The sequence below is a fragment of the Rattus norvegicus genome, chromosome 1, assembly GCF_036323735.1.
Source record: "Rattus norvegicus strain BN/NHsdMcwi chromosome 1, GRCr8, whole genome shotgun sequence".
Classification (NCBI taxonomy): domain Eukaryota; kingdom Metazoa; phylum Chordata; class Mammalia; order Rodentia; family Muridae; genus Rattus; species Rattus norvegicus.
Genome location: NC_086019.1, coordinates 246,055,102 through 246,073,059, shown reverse-complemented (window position 1 = coordinate 246,073,059; position 17,958 = coordinate 246,055,102). Strand labels below are relative to the sequence as shown.

The window sequence follows — 17,958 nt, the reverse complement described above, 5'->3', positions numbered from 1 at the left end:
AATAAAATTTTCTCAACAAACAAAAATGACATACCTCTGAATTTAGAGGTCACAATTTTGGAACAAAAGCTGCCACAAACACAAAAGTAGGCTATTTATCAAAAGTTATAAAACCAGGTGACGGTGACACACATCTTTAATCTCAGCATTCAGGAGGCAGAAGCAGGTTGATCTTTGTGAGTTCGAGGCCAGTCTGGTATACGGAGTGAGTTCCAGGACAGGTAGGGCTATACAGAGAAACCCTGTTTCAAAAACACCAAACCAAATCAAACCAAGCCAATCAAACAAACAAAACAAAAAGTTAAAAAAAAAAAAACATTTCTAGAACCAGCAAGGACTTGTAGATTAGGTAGCCAAACTGTGCTTCGTGTGAGCCTCTGAAACTGACTCAGGGGCAAACGAAGGCAAGCACTGGCTGCACAGTTATGTCTTCTGCATTGATTGTATATAAGACGTCCTTAAGACAGAAGTGTCAAACAAGAGATAGAAACCTAATGTGTCATCGGCTTCCAGTGTTGTACATGAGGAAGCACAGTAGGCCTATTCAGAGTATCATAACCAGAAATCACATAACATTGGATTAAGCCTAAAACACTGAGATTCCCAATTTCTTATTATTTCTTATTATTTCTTATTATTTATATTATACCATGTGCCATCTACTTCTCAATAAATATTAGCCAAATAACAAAATAATAAATAAAAGCTTGATGGCTATATTAAAAATATGTTGGGTTTGTTTTTTAGCCCTGGCTATCCTAGAACTCACACTGTAGACCATGTTGGCTTTGAACTCAAGAAGTATTTTTAATTCTATACATTAAAATAAACTCAGCCAGTGTTCAAATAATTAGGAATTTTAGAAGGCTGCAACTGGGTTTAAATACCTTATGTTAACTATAACATTAAAGACACAACATGACTTGGAAAACAGCAGCCGAAAGCAGAACAACCATGTGCTACTATGACACACCCCACTCACTTACCTCAAGGAAAAATCAGTAATAAACTGTTTTAAAACATATACAAAACAAATATTTCAAAAATATATTAGAAATACACATTTATAAAAATGAGTATTTATCCTAACCTCATGATGGTCAACACATACTCTATACACTGTTAAAGTAAACCTATGTTTAGCAGGGAGGACAGGAGGACAGAGAATGAGTAAGAATATGATATGCTAATGAGAGTACTTATTTACAAACCTGAGAGAGACTTTACTAGTTACCAAAGCAAAAGTTAGCTTCAAACTGTATTTTCACAGTAAATTAGAAAACTGTAAGTAACGTCAGAAGAGTGACTGCCATTACATGAAAATTATGAAGTGTAAAAGACCTAAAGCCTAAACACTAAAGCTCAAGTAACAGGGATAAGGCTCTTGAGCAACATCTTCATAATCCTCTTTAATAAAAAAGAAGAGAAGAGAAAAGAAGAGAAAAAAGAAGAGAAAAGGAAAGAAAGGAAAAAGCAGGTCCGGGTGCGCGGCTCACGCCCACAAGCCCAGGACTTACAGGCTGGGTCTGGAAGTGAATGGTGAGCTCGAGGCCAGACCAGCTTCAGAGTGAGACTCTGTCCCAAAAAATTAAAAACAAAAACCTAAGCCAAGCAAACAACAAGTCCCCAAATAAACCTAAATTATAAAAAATGCTAAAGAAAAACAAGAACTATCTTAATAAAATGAAGTTTTTGTAGTTCAAATATACCTCGTTTTTTAGCTTCAGCCACCATCTCATCATACTCCTGCCGGTGACGTAAAGCTTCTTCCACAGACTTCGCAGGAAGATTCCTGTCAGAGGAAGTATTAACAAATTAAACAACTCTTAACGTTGCTACCTGCTTGGAACCAGTTACAAAGCAATGTTACAAAACTAAAGTTACTTTCAGAGAAAATGTGAATGAGCAGACACAGTGGCTCAGACCTTTAATCCTCAGGGTGAGGTCAGCCTTGTCTCTCCCGTTCAGCAACAAAGAAAAGGTAAATGAAAGCTTAAAAACAACTCTGCATTTCAAAACAAACTCAGACTTTGGATTCCTTATATCTATTGTATGTATATACACATATAGTTTATGTTTATACACTTAAGCGTATGCATGGATGCCTGAGTTTATGTATTTATGCCCAGCGTGTGCAGGTGCTTGCAGAGCCAGAAGGTGCTGGATCCCCTAAGGCTGTAGGTAAGGATGGGGATAAGCTGCCTGTAGGTGCCAGGAATGAACCTAGGTCCTCTGAAAGAATAGTACTTGCTCACTGATCTCTCAGCCCCATATTCATTCATTCATTCATTCATTCATTTCATTCATTCATTCATTCATTCATTTGTAAAATGTTTGTACTGAGTGTGTGTGTGTGTGTGTGTGTGTGTGTGTGTGTGTGTGTGTATGTGTGTGTGTGTAAGTGAGGGGGTCCGAGGAGAGGCCTGCACATGGAGGTCAACAGGCAACTTGTAGGAGCTGCTTCTTGACTTCTACTACATGGTCCCAGAGACAGAATTCTGGTTCTCACCTTAATGGTTTTATCCACTGAGCCTAAACTCTTTTGACATACAACTAAAAAACTATACACATTTTTAAAATAGTTTGACAAGAAGCAAAGTGTATGACTCATGCTTATATTCCTAGCACTTGGGAAGCTGAAGCAGGAGGATTGTTTTGAATTTGAGGCTAGTCTGGACTACACAGTGAGTTTCTGACCAGCCTAGATTATAGCAAGAGTCCCTAGGTCTAAAAGAAAAGTTTAAAATTGATTTTAAAATAACAGCATGGGAGCCAGACACAGTGGTGCACGCCCTAAATCTCGGCACTAGGGAGGTAGAGGCAGGCAGATAGATCTCTGTGGATATGAGACTAGCCTAGTCTACACAGGACACCCAGACCTACACAGTGAGACCCTGCCTTGGAAACAACACAAAACATAAGCAAACAAACAAATAAACAAAGGACTGGACCGTAGGCTCAGCAGTTTGGAACAGTGGCTGCTCTTACAGAGGACTGGGAATCAGTGTCCAGCACCCCTACAGTGGCTCATCTGTAATTACAGTTCCTGGGGTTCCGATGCCTGCTTCTGGCCTTCATGGGCATCTGCACACACTTAGTGAATGTGTAAACTTGCAGGCAAGCATTCACACACATAAATGAATCTTTAAGTCTTAAAAAGAACAGAATGGTTTGATGATTTTTGAAAAATATATAATCCATTCAACCAACATACCAAGCAAGAGACACACAAAATTTCTCCAGAACTTTTATATACCCAATATTGAATCTACATCTTATTTTATAAAATCCCATCTTTGATTTCAATTACTACATACTAGTCTGTTGTCGTTACAATTTCTTTTTTATTTGTTTTTGTTTGCCTTATTTTTTCATGACAGGCTTCTCTATGCTGTCCCGGAATTCACTCTGTAGACCAGGCTAGCCTCCAACTCAACTAACTGTTGTATTTTCGCATGCCAAGTTCCTTTTTGCACAGGATCTGCCCCAAATTCTCCTCTTGCCTCAACCTTCTGAACACCAGGGTTGGAGGCCTGTATCGCCAAACTTGACTTTGTATCTAATTCTTCTTTTGTTGAATCTAGTTTTACATTGTCTGTGATATATATAAAGTTTCCTTTTTAACTTCTGAAAAGTACTCTATCTATACATATAGGCATTTGTGTTATTTCCAGTATGCAATTTTTATGAATGAAGTTAACATAAAGAACTAATTCAATTCTTTTGGCATCTATTTCACTTCTCTTGAGTAAATACTGAGAAATAGAAATTTTAGGTCCATGATAAGTACAGGTATACCTTTGTAACAAACTATTAAACTGGTTTCCTCTTATTAGAATTTTAGAATAACATTCTCCCTAGAAGTTTGACAGTTTATATATATATATTATATATATAATATATATATGGGATTATATATATTATATAATACAATATATTATATTTCACTTTATCCAGTCAATGGCTTTATAGAGTTTACAATTAGATATTTAAGAATTCAAAAAGAAATACATTTGTAGGGTTGGCAAGATGGCTCAGTGAGTAAAATGCTCACCACTTCAGCCAGGCAACCTGAGTTCAATCCCCAGAACCCACAATGAAGGAGAGAACTGAGTCCTGAAATTGACCTGTGAGCTCCATACATGTGCCATGGCACATATATGCCTACACAAGAGTACATGCAGTACACACACAACAACAGTATAGAAGGCTTGTGACTAATATTCAAATCCCATGTCCCAGCACCTGTCCTCTTTTCAGGCTAACCCCATTATTCCAGCATGTTGTAGCAAGGAGGAATTAAGTCTAAGACTTGTGTTTAGGCCATATGGAAAAGTTTACCCTCTTGTCTTATACAGTTAGAAGATACACTAAACAGCAGCTCTCAGGCAATGCACGACCAGTAGTAAAGGACAGCGGTCTTTATGAGGAAATTTCTGGTGTTATTGTCTGGAGTTACCAGGTCTCAGCAGTAAAGGGAATACATAAAATGAAGCTAGAAATCCTCCAATCTTTCTGGGTTCAGTAGACAGGAGTTGGGGGATCTAAGCTAGAATAAGCAGAAGACTCCTACAGAGATGCCCCTCACAACTCTTGGGTGAGTAATTAAATCATGGCCAAGGAAAGAATCACCAAAAAAGAACATCCAGCATATTTTCAAAGTACCAAGTTCTTGGCAAGGCATTACCTCAGTACGAAGAACAATCAGCCTAGACTAAAAGTCATTCTGAAGTTGCTCTAACAAACAGATCAAAAAGCACAAGTTAAGGCTAGAAAATGGCTTCATGATTAAGAATACTTCTTGCTCAAGTTCAAGTTCATTCTAGCATCCATGTCTAGCAGCTCATAACTGTCTATAACTCCAGCTCCTGGGAATAGGGCACCTTCTTCTGGAGTCTAGGGGCACCTGCCCTCATTAGCACATACCCAAATACAGACACACATGCATACACATAATTAAAAGTTAGAGATTTTTTTTTAACAAAGAGGATCAAGTCAATCCCCAACAATTGATTTCAGACTATAGAAAAATATTAAAAGAATACAAAAGAGCCACTATACAACTATGCAACTCCAGTGTCTCTTAACCACTGAGCCATCTCTCCAGCCCCCAAGGTTACCCTTTCTAAAGTATTCACTACAAGAATCAACTCAAGAAACTATTAATGGATACCTAAAAGCATGTATAAATGTACTGCACGGTATGAATATTTATAGCTTTCAAAAATGACATATTAAAACCTGTATTTTGTCATGTCACTATCTTAGTGTTCTGGGCTGTGAAGAAACACCATGACCAAGGCAACTCTTATTTTTAAAAAGAGGCATTTCATTGGAGCTGGCTTAGTTTCAGGGGTAGGTCTAGTCTCATCATGGCAGTGATGTACATGACACTAAGGCAGTAGCTGAGACTATATCCTGATACATAAGGCCAGGGCAAGAGAAGCAGGGGGAGGAAGGGAAGAGGAGGGAAGGGAAGGAAGGAGAGACTGACTGCCTGGCTGGCTGGCTGGCTGGCTGGCTGGCTGGCTGGCTGGCTGACGGACTAGGCCTGGTGTCATACCCCCACTTTCTCCCACAAGGCCACCAATGAGTGGTGGTTTGAATGAGAATGGCCCCTATAAGCTCATATTTGAATGCCTGGTTATTAGGGAGAAATGCTACTTGAGAGGGATTTGGAGGTGTAACCTTGTGGAGTAGGCATGACCTTGTTGGAGGAAGGGTGTCATGGAATGGGCTCTGGGTTTCTAAGGTCTCCTGCTGCAGGTCTGAATGCAGAACTCTCAGCGTCCCCTCATGTACCATGCCTGCCTGCATGCTGCCATGCTTCTTACCGTGATAAAAATGGACTGAAATGACAAGCAAAGGCTCAATTAAAAGCTTTCAATTTTGGGGATTTTTTGAGCCTTTTTTTTTTGGCTTTTTCTTTTATTGGATATATTTTTTATTTACATTTCAAATGTTATTCACTCTCCCAGTGTTCTGTCCATAAACCCTCTATCCCCTCCCTTCTATACAGGTGTTTCCCTCCTCATCCACTCCCCACATCCTGCCCTCACGCCTGACATTCCCCTACACTGGGGATCCAACCTTGGCAGGACCAAAGGACTTCTCTTTCCTTTGGTGCCCAACAAGGCCATCCTCTGCTACATATGCAACTGGAGCCATGGGTGAGTCCATGTATAGTCTCTGAGTAGTGGTTTAGTCCCTGGGATCTCTGGTTGGTTGGCATTGTTGTTCTTATGGAGTTGCAGGCCCTTTCAACTCTTTCAGTCCTTTCTCTAACTTCTCCAATGGGGATCCCATTCTCAGTTCAATGGTTAGCTGTGAGCATCCGCCTCTGTATTTGACATGTTCTGACTGTGTCTCTGAGGAGACATCTATATCCGGTTCCTCTCAGCATGCACTTCTTAGCTTCATCAACTGTATCTAATTTTGGTGGCGATATATACATATATATATATATACACACACACACACATATATAAACACACACACACACACATATATATACATATACATATACATATATATATATATATACATACATATACATATACATATATATATATATATATATGGGACACATCTGGGACAGGCTCTGAATGGCCTTTCCTTCAGTCTCTGCTCCAAACTTTGTTTCCATATCCCATCCTATGAATATTTTTGTTCCCCCTTTTAAGAACGAGTGAAACATTCGCACTTTGGTAATCCTTCTTCTTGAGCTTCATGTGGTCTGTAGATTGTATCTTGGGTAATTCAAGCTTTTAGGCGAATAGCCACTTGTCAGTGAGTGCACACCATGTATGTTTTTCTGTGATTGGGGTCACTCAGGATATTTTCTACTTCAATCCATTTGCCTATGAATTTCATGAAGTCATTGTTTTTGACAGCTGAGTAGTACTCCGTTGTGTAGATGTACCACATTTTCTGTATCCATTCCTCTGTTGAAAGGAATCTGGGTTCTTTCCACCTTCTGGCTATTATGAATAAGACTGCTATGAACACAGTGGAGCATGTGTCTTTGTTATATGTTGGAGCAGTTTTTCAGAATATGCCCAGAGGTATAGCTGGGTCCTCAGGCAGTGCAATGTCCAATTTTCTGAGGAACCTCCAGACTGATTTCCAGAATGGTTGTACCAGTCTGCAATCCCACCAAAAATGGGGGAGTGTTCCTCTTTCTCCACATCCTTGCCAGCATTTGCTGTCACCTGAGTTTTTGATCTTAGCCATTCTCAGTGGTGTGAGGTGAAATCTCAGGGTTGTTTTGATTTGCATTTCCTTTATGACTAAAGATGTTGAACATTTCTTTAGGTGTTTCTCAGCCATTCGGCATTCCTCAGCTGTGAATTCTTTGTTTAGCTCTGAACCCCATTTTTTAATAGGGTTATTTGTCTCCGTGTGGTCTAACTTCTTGAGTTCTTTGTATATTTTGGATATAAGGCCTCTATCTGTTGTAGGATTGGTCAAGATCTTTTCCCAATCTGTTGGTTGCCATTTTGTCCTAACAACAGTGTCCTCTGCCTTACAGAAAGAAGCTTTGCAGTTTTATGAGATCCCATTTATCAAATCTTGATCTTAGATCATAAGCCAATGGTGTTTTGTTCAGGAAATTATCTCCAGTGCCCAAGTGTTCGAGATGCTTCCCCACTCTTTCTTCTATTAGTTTGAGTGTATCTGGTTTGATGTGGAGGTCCTTGGTCCACTTGGACTTAAGCTTTATACGGGGTGATAAGCATGGATTGACCTGCATTCCTCTACATGCTGACCTCCAGTTGAACCAGCACCATTTGATGAAAATGCTATCTTTTTTCCATTGGATGGTTTTGGCTCCTTTGTCAAAAATCAAGTGCCCATAGGTGTGTGGGTTCATTTCTGGGTCTTCAATTATATTCCACTGGTCTATCTGTCTGTCTCTGTACCAATACCATGCAGTTTTTATCACTATTGCTCTGTAATACTGCTTGAGTTCAGGGATAGTGATTCACCCGGATGTCCTTTTATTGTTGAGGATAGTTTTAACTGTCCTGGGTTTTTTGTTATTCCAGATGAATTTGCAAATTGTTCTGTCTAACTTTCTGAAGAATTGGATTGGTATTTTGATGGGGATTGGATTAATTCTGTAGATTGCTTTTGGCAAAATGGCCATTTTGACTATATTAATCCTGCCAATCCAGAAGCATGGGAGGTCTTTCCGACTTCTGAGATCTTCCTCAATTTCTTTCTTCAGAGACTTGAAGTTCTTGTCATACAGATCTTTCATTTGCTTGGTTAGAGTCACACCGAGGTATTTTATATTATTTGGGACTATTGTGAAGGGTGTCGTTTCCCTAATTTCTTTCTCAGCCTGTTTATCCTTTGAGTAGAGGAAGGCTGCTAATTTGTTTGAGTTAATTTTATATCCAGCCACTTTGCTGAAGTAGTTTATCAGCTGTAGGAGTTCTCCAATGGAATTTTTGGGGTCACTTAAGACTATTATATCATCTGCAAATAGTAATATTTTGATTTCTTCCTTTCCAATGTGTATCCCTTTGACTTCCTTTTGTTGTTTGATTGTTCTGGCTAGGACTTCGAGTACTATATTGAATAAGTAGGGAGAAAGAGGGCAGCCTTGTCTAGTCCCTGATTCTAGTGGGATTACTACAAGTTTCTCTCCATTTAGTTTAATGTTAGCTACTAGTTTGCTGTATATTGCTTTTACTATGTTTATGTATGGGCCTTGAATTCCTGATCTTTCCAGGACTTTTATCATGAAGGGGTGTTGAATTTTGTCAAATGCTTTCTCTGCATCTAATGAAATTATCATGTTGTTTTTTTTTCTTTGAGTTTGCTTATATAGTGGATTAGGTTGATGCATTTTGGTATATTGAACCATTTCTGCATCCCTGGAATGAAGCCTACTTGATCATGATGGATGATCGTTTTGATGTGTTCTTAGATTCAGTTTGCAAGAATTTTATTAAGTATTTTTGCATCAATATTCATAAGGGAAATTGGTCTGAGTTCTCTTTCATTGTTGGGTCTTTGTGTGGTTTAGGTATGTATGTATTTGTTGCTTCATAGAAGGAATTTGGTAGTGCTCAGTCTGTTTCTATTTTATGGAATAGTTTGGACATTATTGCTATGAGGTCTTTTCTGAAAGGTCTGATAAAATTCTGCACTGAACCCATCTGATCCTGTGCTCTTTTGGTTGGGAGACTTTTAATAATTGCTTCTATTTCTTTAGGAGTTATGGGCTTGTTTAGATGGTTTATCTGATCCTGATTTAACTTTGGTACCTGGTATCTGTCTAGAAAATTGTCCATTTCCTTGAGATTTTCCAGTTTTGTTGAATATAGGCTTTTGTAGTAGGATCTGATAACTTTTGAATTTCCTCAGATCCTGTTGTTATGTCTCCCTTTTCATTTCTGATTTTGTTAATTTGGACATACTCTCTGTGCCCTCTGGTTAGTCTGGCTAAGGGTTTATCTATCTTGTTGATTTTCTCAAAGAATCAGCTCCTGGTTTTGTTGATTCTTTGTATAGTCCTTTTTGTTTTTACTTAGTTCATTTCAACCCTGTGTTTGATTATTTCCTGCCTTCTACTCCTCTTGGGTATATTTGCTTCTTTTTGTTCTAGAGCTTTTAGGTGTGCTGTCAAGCTGCTGATGTATCTTCTCTCCTGTTTCTTTTTTCTTTCTTTTTTTTTTTTAAAGATTTATTCATTTATTATATATAAGTCCACTGCAGCTGTCTTCAGACACCAGAAGAAGGTTTCGGATCCCATTACAGATGGTTGTGAGCCACCATGTGGTTGCTGGGAATTGAACTCATGACCTCTGGAGGAGCAGTCGGGTGCTCTTAGCCGCTGAGCCATCTCTCCAGCCCCCTCTCCTGTTTCTTTTTAGAGCCACTCAAAGCTATGAGTTTTCCTCTTAGCACAGCTTTCATTGTGTCCCATAAGTTTGGGTATGTTGTGCCCTCATTTTCATTAAATTCTAAAATGTCTTTAATGTCTTTATTTCTTCCCTGACCAAGTTATCATTGAGTAGAGTGTTGTTCAATTTCCATGTATACATGGGCTTTCTATTATTTTTGTTATTGAAGATCAGTCTTATTCCGTGGTGATGTGATAAGATGCATGGGATTATTTCAATCTTCTTGTATCTGTTGAGGCCTGTTTTGTGACTGATTATATGCTCAATTTTTGTGAAGGTTCCATGAGGTGCTGAGAAAGGGTATACCCTTTTGTTCAAAGATGAAATGTTCTATAAGTATCTGTTAAGGTCATTTGGTTCAAAACTTCTGTTAGTTTCTCTATGTCTCTGTTTAATTTCTGTTTCCATGATCTGTCCAGATGATGAAAGTGGGGTGTTCAAGTCTCCTACCATTATTGTGTGAGATGCAATGTGTACTTTGACCTTTAGTAAGGTTCCTTTTATGAATGTAGGTGTCTTTGCATTTGGAGCATAGATATTTAAGATTGAGAATTCATCTTGGCAGATTTTTCCTTTGATGAACATGAAGTGTCCTTCCTTATATTTTTTGATAACTGTTGGTTGAAAATCGATTTTATTTGATTATTAGAATGGCTACCCCAGCTTGTTTCTTTGGATCATTTGCTTGGAAAGTTGTTTTCCTGCCTTTTAATCTCAGGTAGTGTCTGTATTTTTCTCTAAGGTGTGTTTCCTGTATGCAGCAAAATGCTGGGTTCTCTTTAAATATCCAGTCTGTTAACAGTCTATGTCTTTTTATTGGGGAATTGAGTCCATTGATAAGAGATATTAAGGAATAGCAATTGTTGCTGTTATTTTTGTTGTTAGAGGTAGAATTATGTTTTATGTCTCTGTTCTTTTGGTTTCATTGCAAGGAGATTACTTTCTTGCTTTTTCTAGGTTGTAGTTTCCTTCCTTGTGTTGGACTTTTCCATCTGTTATCCTTTGTAGGGCTGATATGTAGAAAGATATTGTGTAAATTTGGTTTTGTCATGGAATATCTTGGTTTCTTCATCTATGTTAATTGAGTTTTGCTGGATATAGTAACCTGGGCTAGCATTTGTGTTCTCTTATCGTCTTTATGACATCTGCTCAGGATCTTCTGGCTTTCATAGTTTCTGGTGAGAAGTCAGGTGTAATTCTGATAGGTCTACCTTTATATGTTACTTGACCTTTTTCCCTTACTGCTTTTAATATTCTTTCTTTGTTTTGTACATATGGTGTTTTGACTATTATGTGATAGGAGGAATTTCTTTTCTGGTCCAATCTATTTGGAGTTCTGTAGGCTTTTTGTATGTTTATGGGCATCTCTTTCTTTAAGTTAGGGAAGTTTTCTTCTATAATTTTGTTGAATATATTTTCTGGCCCTTTAAGTTGGGAGTCTTCACTCTCTTCTATGCCTATTATCCTTAGGTTTGATTTTCTCATTGTGTCCTATTTCCTGGATGTTTTGTGCTAGGAGCTTTTGCATTTTACATTATCTTTGATGGTTGTGTTGATGTTTTCTATGGTATCTTCTGCCCCTGATATTCTCTCTTCTATCTCTTGTATTCTGTTGGTGATGCTTGCATCTATGACTCCTGATCTCTTCCCTAGGTTTTCTATCTCCAGGCTTGTCTCTCTTTGTGCTTTCTTTATTGTTTCTAATTCCATTTTTAAATCCTGGATGGTTTTGTCCAATTCCTTCCCCTGATTAGTTGTTTTGTCCTGTAATTCTTTAAGGGATTCTTAGGGATTTTTGTGTTTCCTCTTCAAGGGCTTCTATTTGTTTACTTGTGTTGTCCTTTATTTCTTTACGGGTATTTATGTCCTTCTTAAAGTCCTGCATCATCATCATAAAATGTGATTTTTAAGTCCAAATCTTGCTTTTCCAGTGTGTTTGGATATTCAGTTTTGCTTTGATAAGAGAACTGGGCTCTGATGATGCCAAGTAGTCTTGGTTTCTGTTGTTTAAGTTCCTGCATGCTTGCCTCTTGTCATCACATTGTCTCTGGTGTTGGCTTGTCTTGCTGACTCTGAAAGTGGCTTGGCCCTCCTGTAAGCCTGTATGTCAGCACTCCTATAGACTTGTTTTCTTTCAGCTGGTTCTAGGAACAGAGAGCTCTGCTCTCAGGTTTGTAGGTGCTCCTGTTGACTGGCTTTGAATTTATGGTGCGGGCAGAAACCCAAAGGGTCCTGCCCCTGACTGTTCCTAGCTCCCTGTGCCCAGGGTCACAGACAGCACTAGGTGATTTCCTCTTAGGTCAGGAATGTGGGCAGAAAGTATTCGTCTCCTCTGTGTTCTCAGGAATGTCAGCACTTCTGAGGGTCCAACTCTCTCCCCCACAGGATTTGGGTGCAGAGAACTATGTGACCGGTTCAGTTCAGTTCCCGGCACAGCCAGAAACCAGCCAGTTCCTGTTGCTGACTGCTCCTACATTCCTGTATCTAAAGGCATTATGCAGTTTCTTCTTGGGCCAGGAATGTGGACAACAGTGGGCAGCAGTGGGCAGAAGTGGTGGTCTGTCCTGAGGTCTCAGGATTGTCCACACTTCTGGGAGTTCAGCTCTCTCCCCCACAGGATTTGAGTACAGAGAGCTGTGGTATCAGTTCAGTTCAAAAGCTTTCTTTTTAAAGAGCTGCCTTGGTCGTGGTGTCTCTGCATAGCAATAGAACAGTGACTGAGACAGTGAGCCTCTGGGGCCATTTACACTCACACTACCATGGGCACCTTTCACCAGCACCTTTCAGAATCTCTGTTATTCAGTTTGGTATTGATGCACATGCAGCCTCAGCACTCAAGAACTGAGGCAGAAACATTTCAACTTCTAAATCAGCTTGAGCCATATAGTGAGACCCTGTCTCAAAGAAACTGTTTTTGAAGTTCTTAAAGAAGTTGCTAGAAGAAAAATGGAAGCAATTCTACCTAATGATACATTTTAAAAAGTATTGTAAGTATCTGTGATAGCTAATCCTAGTTGTCAACTTGACGATATCTGGAATGAACTGCAATCCAGAAATGGAAGGCACACACCTGTGTTCCAGATCTAGAGGCTGGAAGACACAAGCTTCTAACCCAGATATTGGTATGAAGATCTTGAGGCATGGTGGCCATGAAAAGTTTAGACTCAGGCAAGGTAGAACATGCCTTAATCCTAGGAGACAGAGGCAAGCATAACTCTGAGCTTAAGGCTAGCCTGGGACAGAGTAAGTTCCAAATTCAGCACGCTCCTTTAATCTGCTGGAGGCCTGCATAAGGATAACGGAAAAAGGAAGTGTTGATTCTTCATCCACTTGCACTTACTTGCCAGCACACCTGTTGCAACCTACTTCTTCAGGATTCCAGCTTACACAGAAGACCAGCTGAGACACCTGGCCTCATGGGACTACTAGATTCTTGGACTTCCCATTCACAGCTGCCCATTGTTGGGTTAGTTGGACTGCAGACTAAGTCATTACAATAAATTAATATAGAGAGACATTCCATAATTTCTGTGACTCTAGAGAACCTTGACTAACATAGTATCAGGTTTTTGGGATTTTTGTTGTTGTTTTTGCTGTTTGTTTTGTTTCAAAGAATGAAGAAACACAGCAACATATTCGTTTATCTGGATACATGATCCTTAAGGTTGTTTTGATCTCTTGATTTTTAGTTAGATTAGTTGAGGAACAGGCAGACCCAAAATAAACAAAAGGATGAATTCTTTTATATTTGCATGTGAACCATATTTGAAATGTTCTAAAGGAGATTTCAGATGATGAGATGATGTATCCTTGCTCCATCTGCAAAGAAAAACATCATCCATAAAACCTATGCAGTGCAAAAAGTAATCTATGCACTCAGTGCCTCCAGATGCATCTAAAATTATGGAAGCAAGAGGGAAAAAAAGGGAGCCAATCACAGGTTTTCTCCAGAAAGAAACCCCTCACATCATCCCTTCTGTTTATGCAGGAGGAAGTTCCAACATCAATTCCATGCTGAAGAGGAATTACTGCTTCTTCTTTGTAAGATTTATTTTGATATGTCTGTATGTGTACCTCTGTGAGTTTATGTGAACACTGAGTAGGCTGATGCCCACCGAAGCCAGAGGGCATCAGATTCTCTGCACTAGAGTTACAGGCAGTTGTTGCCATCTGATATGGGTGCTGGGAACCACAAGATAGAACAATGTTTGAGTTTGTGTTCTTGTTGCTGGGATCATCCCTGACCAAAAGCACTTTAGAAGGGAAAGGGTTTACTTCCTCTCTAAAATGCTCAGCCTGCTTTCTTATGCACTGCCCATGGGGGGGGGGCTGGGCCCTCCTACAGTAATTACTAAGAAAATACCTCACAGACATGCGTACAAGCCAGTCTGCTATTGATAATTCTTTAGTTGAGGTTCCCTCTTCTCAGATGAGTGCTCTCATAGATGGTATCTCACAGCTAAGAAAAATATGACTACCAGTCAGCTGAATTCAAAAGTAAGCCAGCGCTCAGGACGCAGAGGCATGTGGATCTCTGTCAGCTTGAGGCCAGTCCAGTCTACATAGTGAGTTTAGGCCAGCCTGTGTTATATAGTGAGACTTTGTTTCAAAATAAAAACATGCTAACTTGAACCTGTCTGCATCCACAAACAGAAAAACAAACTACAAAATTACTAAGGCTTCTGCTCCAGCTTCTCAGCCTCTGGCTGGATAGATGGTACCTGACCTAAATCTGTCAGCAGGTGCTCTGGGAGAGAAAGGGTAGGTGTTCCAGTTGGTACTCAGGCTGTACCCAGGGATCATCATCTGGTTTACCCTTCATAACACTAAACTTTCATTTACCTCAGTTCTCTACATCTATTTTCAACTCACTGATGTAGAGATAAGCAATGAGTAAGTAAGCATTCCCATATTCTAACACCTTTTAAAGATACAATTGGTTTAAATGAGAATAATAAAGTCACATAAATCATTTCCCTTCTAAAACAGCCTCATTCAAATTTAAGGAGAATGCATTATAGCAACTCAGAGTTGAATAGAACAGAGATCACATTTAATCTCTAGGTTACAGATGAACAGATAGATGGGATGAAAGGCTCCAATACTTATTCTAGTAAATTACTATATTAATTTTACATCAGTAGAATGAAAACAAGAAAAGCCCTTTTTCAGGTGCTTATACAATTTCAGTAGGCTGAGATCATACATAATTACAATGTATAGAGTATTATTTCAAGCCAATTTCAACTCATTATTTCAAGAAGTTTGTGCAGGCTATCATGAAGGATTACAGAAGTAGACATAGGGGCTGGAGAGGTGGCTCAGAGGCTAAGAGCACTGTTGGTTCCCAGCACCCAAACGGTGGCTGAGAACTAAATTCCAGTTCAGGGGATCCCATCCCTTCTTCAGGCCTCAGGAGGCAGCAGACACACATGCAGGCAAAACACTCACACACATAAAGTAAAATAAATAAATAAGGGGAATTTTTTTTAAAGAAGTAGTTATCACTGGAAGAATGAGGATGTCAACAAAGACTGGATATAAAGATATATCCTGGCACTTAAAAGAATGGAAACAAGAGAGGTATAGATAAGGAGGCTGCAGTGTGGCGAGAACACTACCACGAACAGAGGTAACAAAGCACGATGGAAAGGAATGTGTAACATAAAAGACCAAGATGTAAAGGATTTGTTCCAAATACTGTATAAGCTTCTTGTGAGAAAAAATTTATATTCTTAGTAAAATATATGTTGTTTTAAATGAATTTTAGAAGCTTAGGTTGAAAACTCAAGTTAACCTATCAAGCTAGGAGTCTACCTAAAGATCTTTAAGCAAATATTCTTTCCTTGTTTATCTAAGCATTCTTGCTTTCCTGCAATCTTGGAATTGGCCTGGTTCATTTTTATGCCTGGAAGTCTGGAATGAAACTTTTACACGGTCTCATTATTGGTTATAGGGACTGGAGAGAGGGAGGATGAAGTTCACGCATACTCCGGGTCGGCACAAATCTCACTACCTAGCATAGGCTGGTCTCGAACTCCTGGCAATGCTTTTGCCTCAGCTGTCCAAGTCTGGGAACAACAGCTCTGAGTCAGTCCTCCCAGCTCCCATTATCAGGTTCTTAAAATGCTTTTAAAAAGATCAATGGGAAAAATTATTGAGACTAAACTTACTAAATTGAGAATGTATTTGGAGATTCTAGCAGGGGAGTATGACTGCTTAAACAAACACTTGTCTTCCTCTATCAGGGATGGACATCATCTTCAACCAAGCTCACTGCCTTAGGAAAGACGTGTGTAGAAAGCACAGCTTAGAATAAGCACTTGGGAAACCAGGACTCTGAATCGTGTGGGCCTATTTTCTTCAGTGGAAGGAAATGAATAACACCTAGTCTCCTAGAATGCCGGACTGAAAACCTGGTGATCTCTTTGCTCTCCTATGAGCCAGCCTTCTGGAATCCCCCAGTGTCCTGAGCTCTGTCCTAATCCTGAGCTTTAGCCCTCGAGTGAAGAGAACTCGTCACTGTGAAAGAGGCCCCGTGTATTTTGCATCCTCTGGTAGAATTTACTCTTAGGCTTATCACAAATCTGTCTCTAGGCCCTAGACCTGAGCTCTGTTTATCAGCCGACAGAATTCATTCTGATGTTTAAATATATAAGGAAAATAAACCAGAGGGTCAGTCTCTGGAAGTCTTGGCCCATAAAAATGGCACCGGCCTGAGTTTTCATTCTCATCTCTCCCTCTACAATCTGCTTTCTTGCCAGTGGCAATTCCTTCAGGAACCCTTTAATACATGTGGAGGGAGGAAAGACATCCACCTAGACAAATGGATCAGTCCATCAACTATGGAGATCAATAAGTAACCATATGTCACATACAGGTCATTTTTAAACACAAATCTATACAATTAAAAAGCTGTTTGAGGGCTCTACTCTGCTGCCTTTGATCTAGATGTAGAAAACCCAGCTCTCCAGCACCATGTCTGCCTGCAGGATGCCATGCTTTTGGCCGTGAGGATAATAGATTAAACTCTTAAGTGTAAGCCCACCCCAATTAAATGATTTTCTTTATAGGGGTTACCATGGTTATGGTGTCTCTTCACAGTAATAAAACCTTAACGAAGGGGAAAAAAAGTTGTTTGAGGGCCACAATTTTTAGTCTTAAATGTTCTTGTAAGTCCAGCCCCTCTTCTTCTTCTTTGAAAGCGTCTACAAAATACTTTTTTGTTTAACTTCAGATTCTCTATGGTCAACAAAGTAACAAATGCAAACCAGCAAAATGGCCAGATACCAGGGAAAAGGGAAAAAAAGTTATCAACAACAAAAACATACCCAGGAGTCTCAGAGAGAGGAAAAGAGATTAAGAAACAAATAGTATTGTTTTAGTAAGTGTGTATTTTTTTCTGAAAAAAAAAAAAAACAGTCAGACATTATTTGGAATAATAGCAGCACTGTAGACAAAATAGTCAGAGATGGGAGGACTTAACATGGTTTCTGCCACTAGACAACAGATTCTTGCTGGGGATTGAACCCAGGGCCTTGCACATTCTAAATAAGAGTTCTATTCCTAAATGTAGCTCAACCCCTAGTTTTTAAAAATTATATTATTGTGTCATTCATGGGTATTTTAACTGCATATGTTCCTGTGTACATGCTTGGTGCCCACAGAGGCTTGGCCTAGAACTAGTTACAGATGATTCTGAGCTGCCATGTGGGTGCTGGGTATTCAACCTGGGTCCTCTCAAATAACAGCCATCAGTGCTCTTAACCACTAAGCCATCTCTCCAGCCCAGCAATAGATTCTTAACACATGTATGCCTTAAATACATATTAAACATCAAAACCAAAATAATTCTCCTAAATGATACTTGCCATCAATTAAAGAACACTGTGTTGAAATAAAAAAAAGTGCTGGTTTTAGTGGCGGTGGTACAGGTCTAAGATTAAAATCTGTGCGTGTGTGTGTGTGTGTGTGTGTGTGTGTGTGTGTGAGCGCGCGCGCGCCTCTGCATATCTATGTATGTATGCATGTATCTATCTTC

At 39.4% G+C, this 17,958-nt stretch overlaps 1 protein-coding gene across 5 annotated transcripts in view; it reads right to left on the bottom strand.

Annotated features, from left to right (window-relative positions):
• Positions 1-17,958, bottom strand: part of Tbc1d12 (TBC1 domain family, member 12) — an 82,257-nt gene that overhangs the window by 25,182 nt on the left and 39,117 nt on the right. For all 5 annotated transcript variants that reach the window (XR_005492272.2, XM_006231335.5, NM_001377114.1 and 2 more), the window contains exon 4: positions 1,710-1,792. Coding sequence is in view for 4 of the 5 variants with exons in the window: in XM_006231335.5 (XP_006231397.1) it covers positions 1,710-1,792 (83 nt within the window). In the remaining variant the exon portion in view is untranslated. The remainder of the gene's footprint in view (positions 1-1,709; positions 1,793-17,958) is intronic.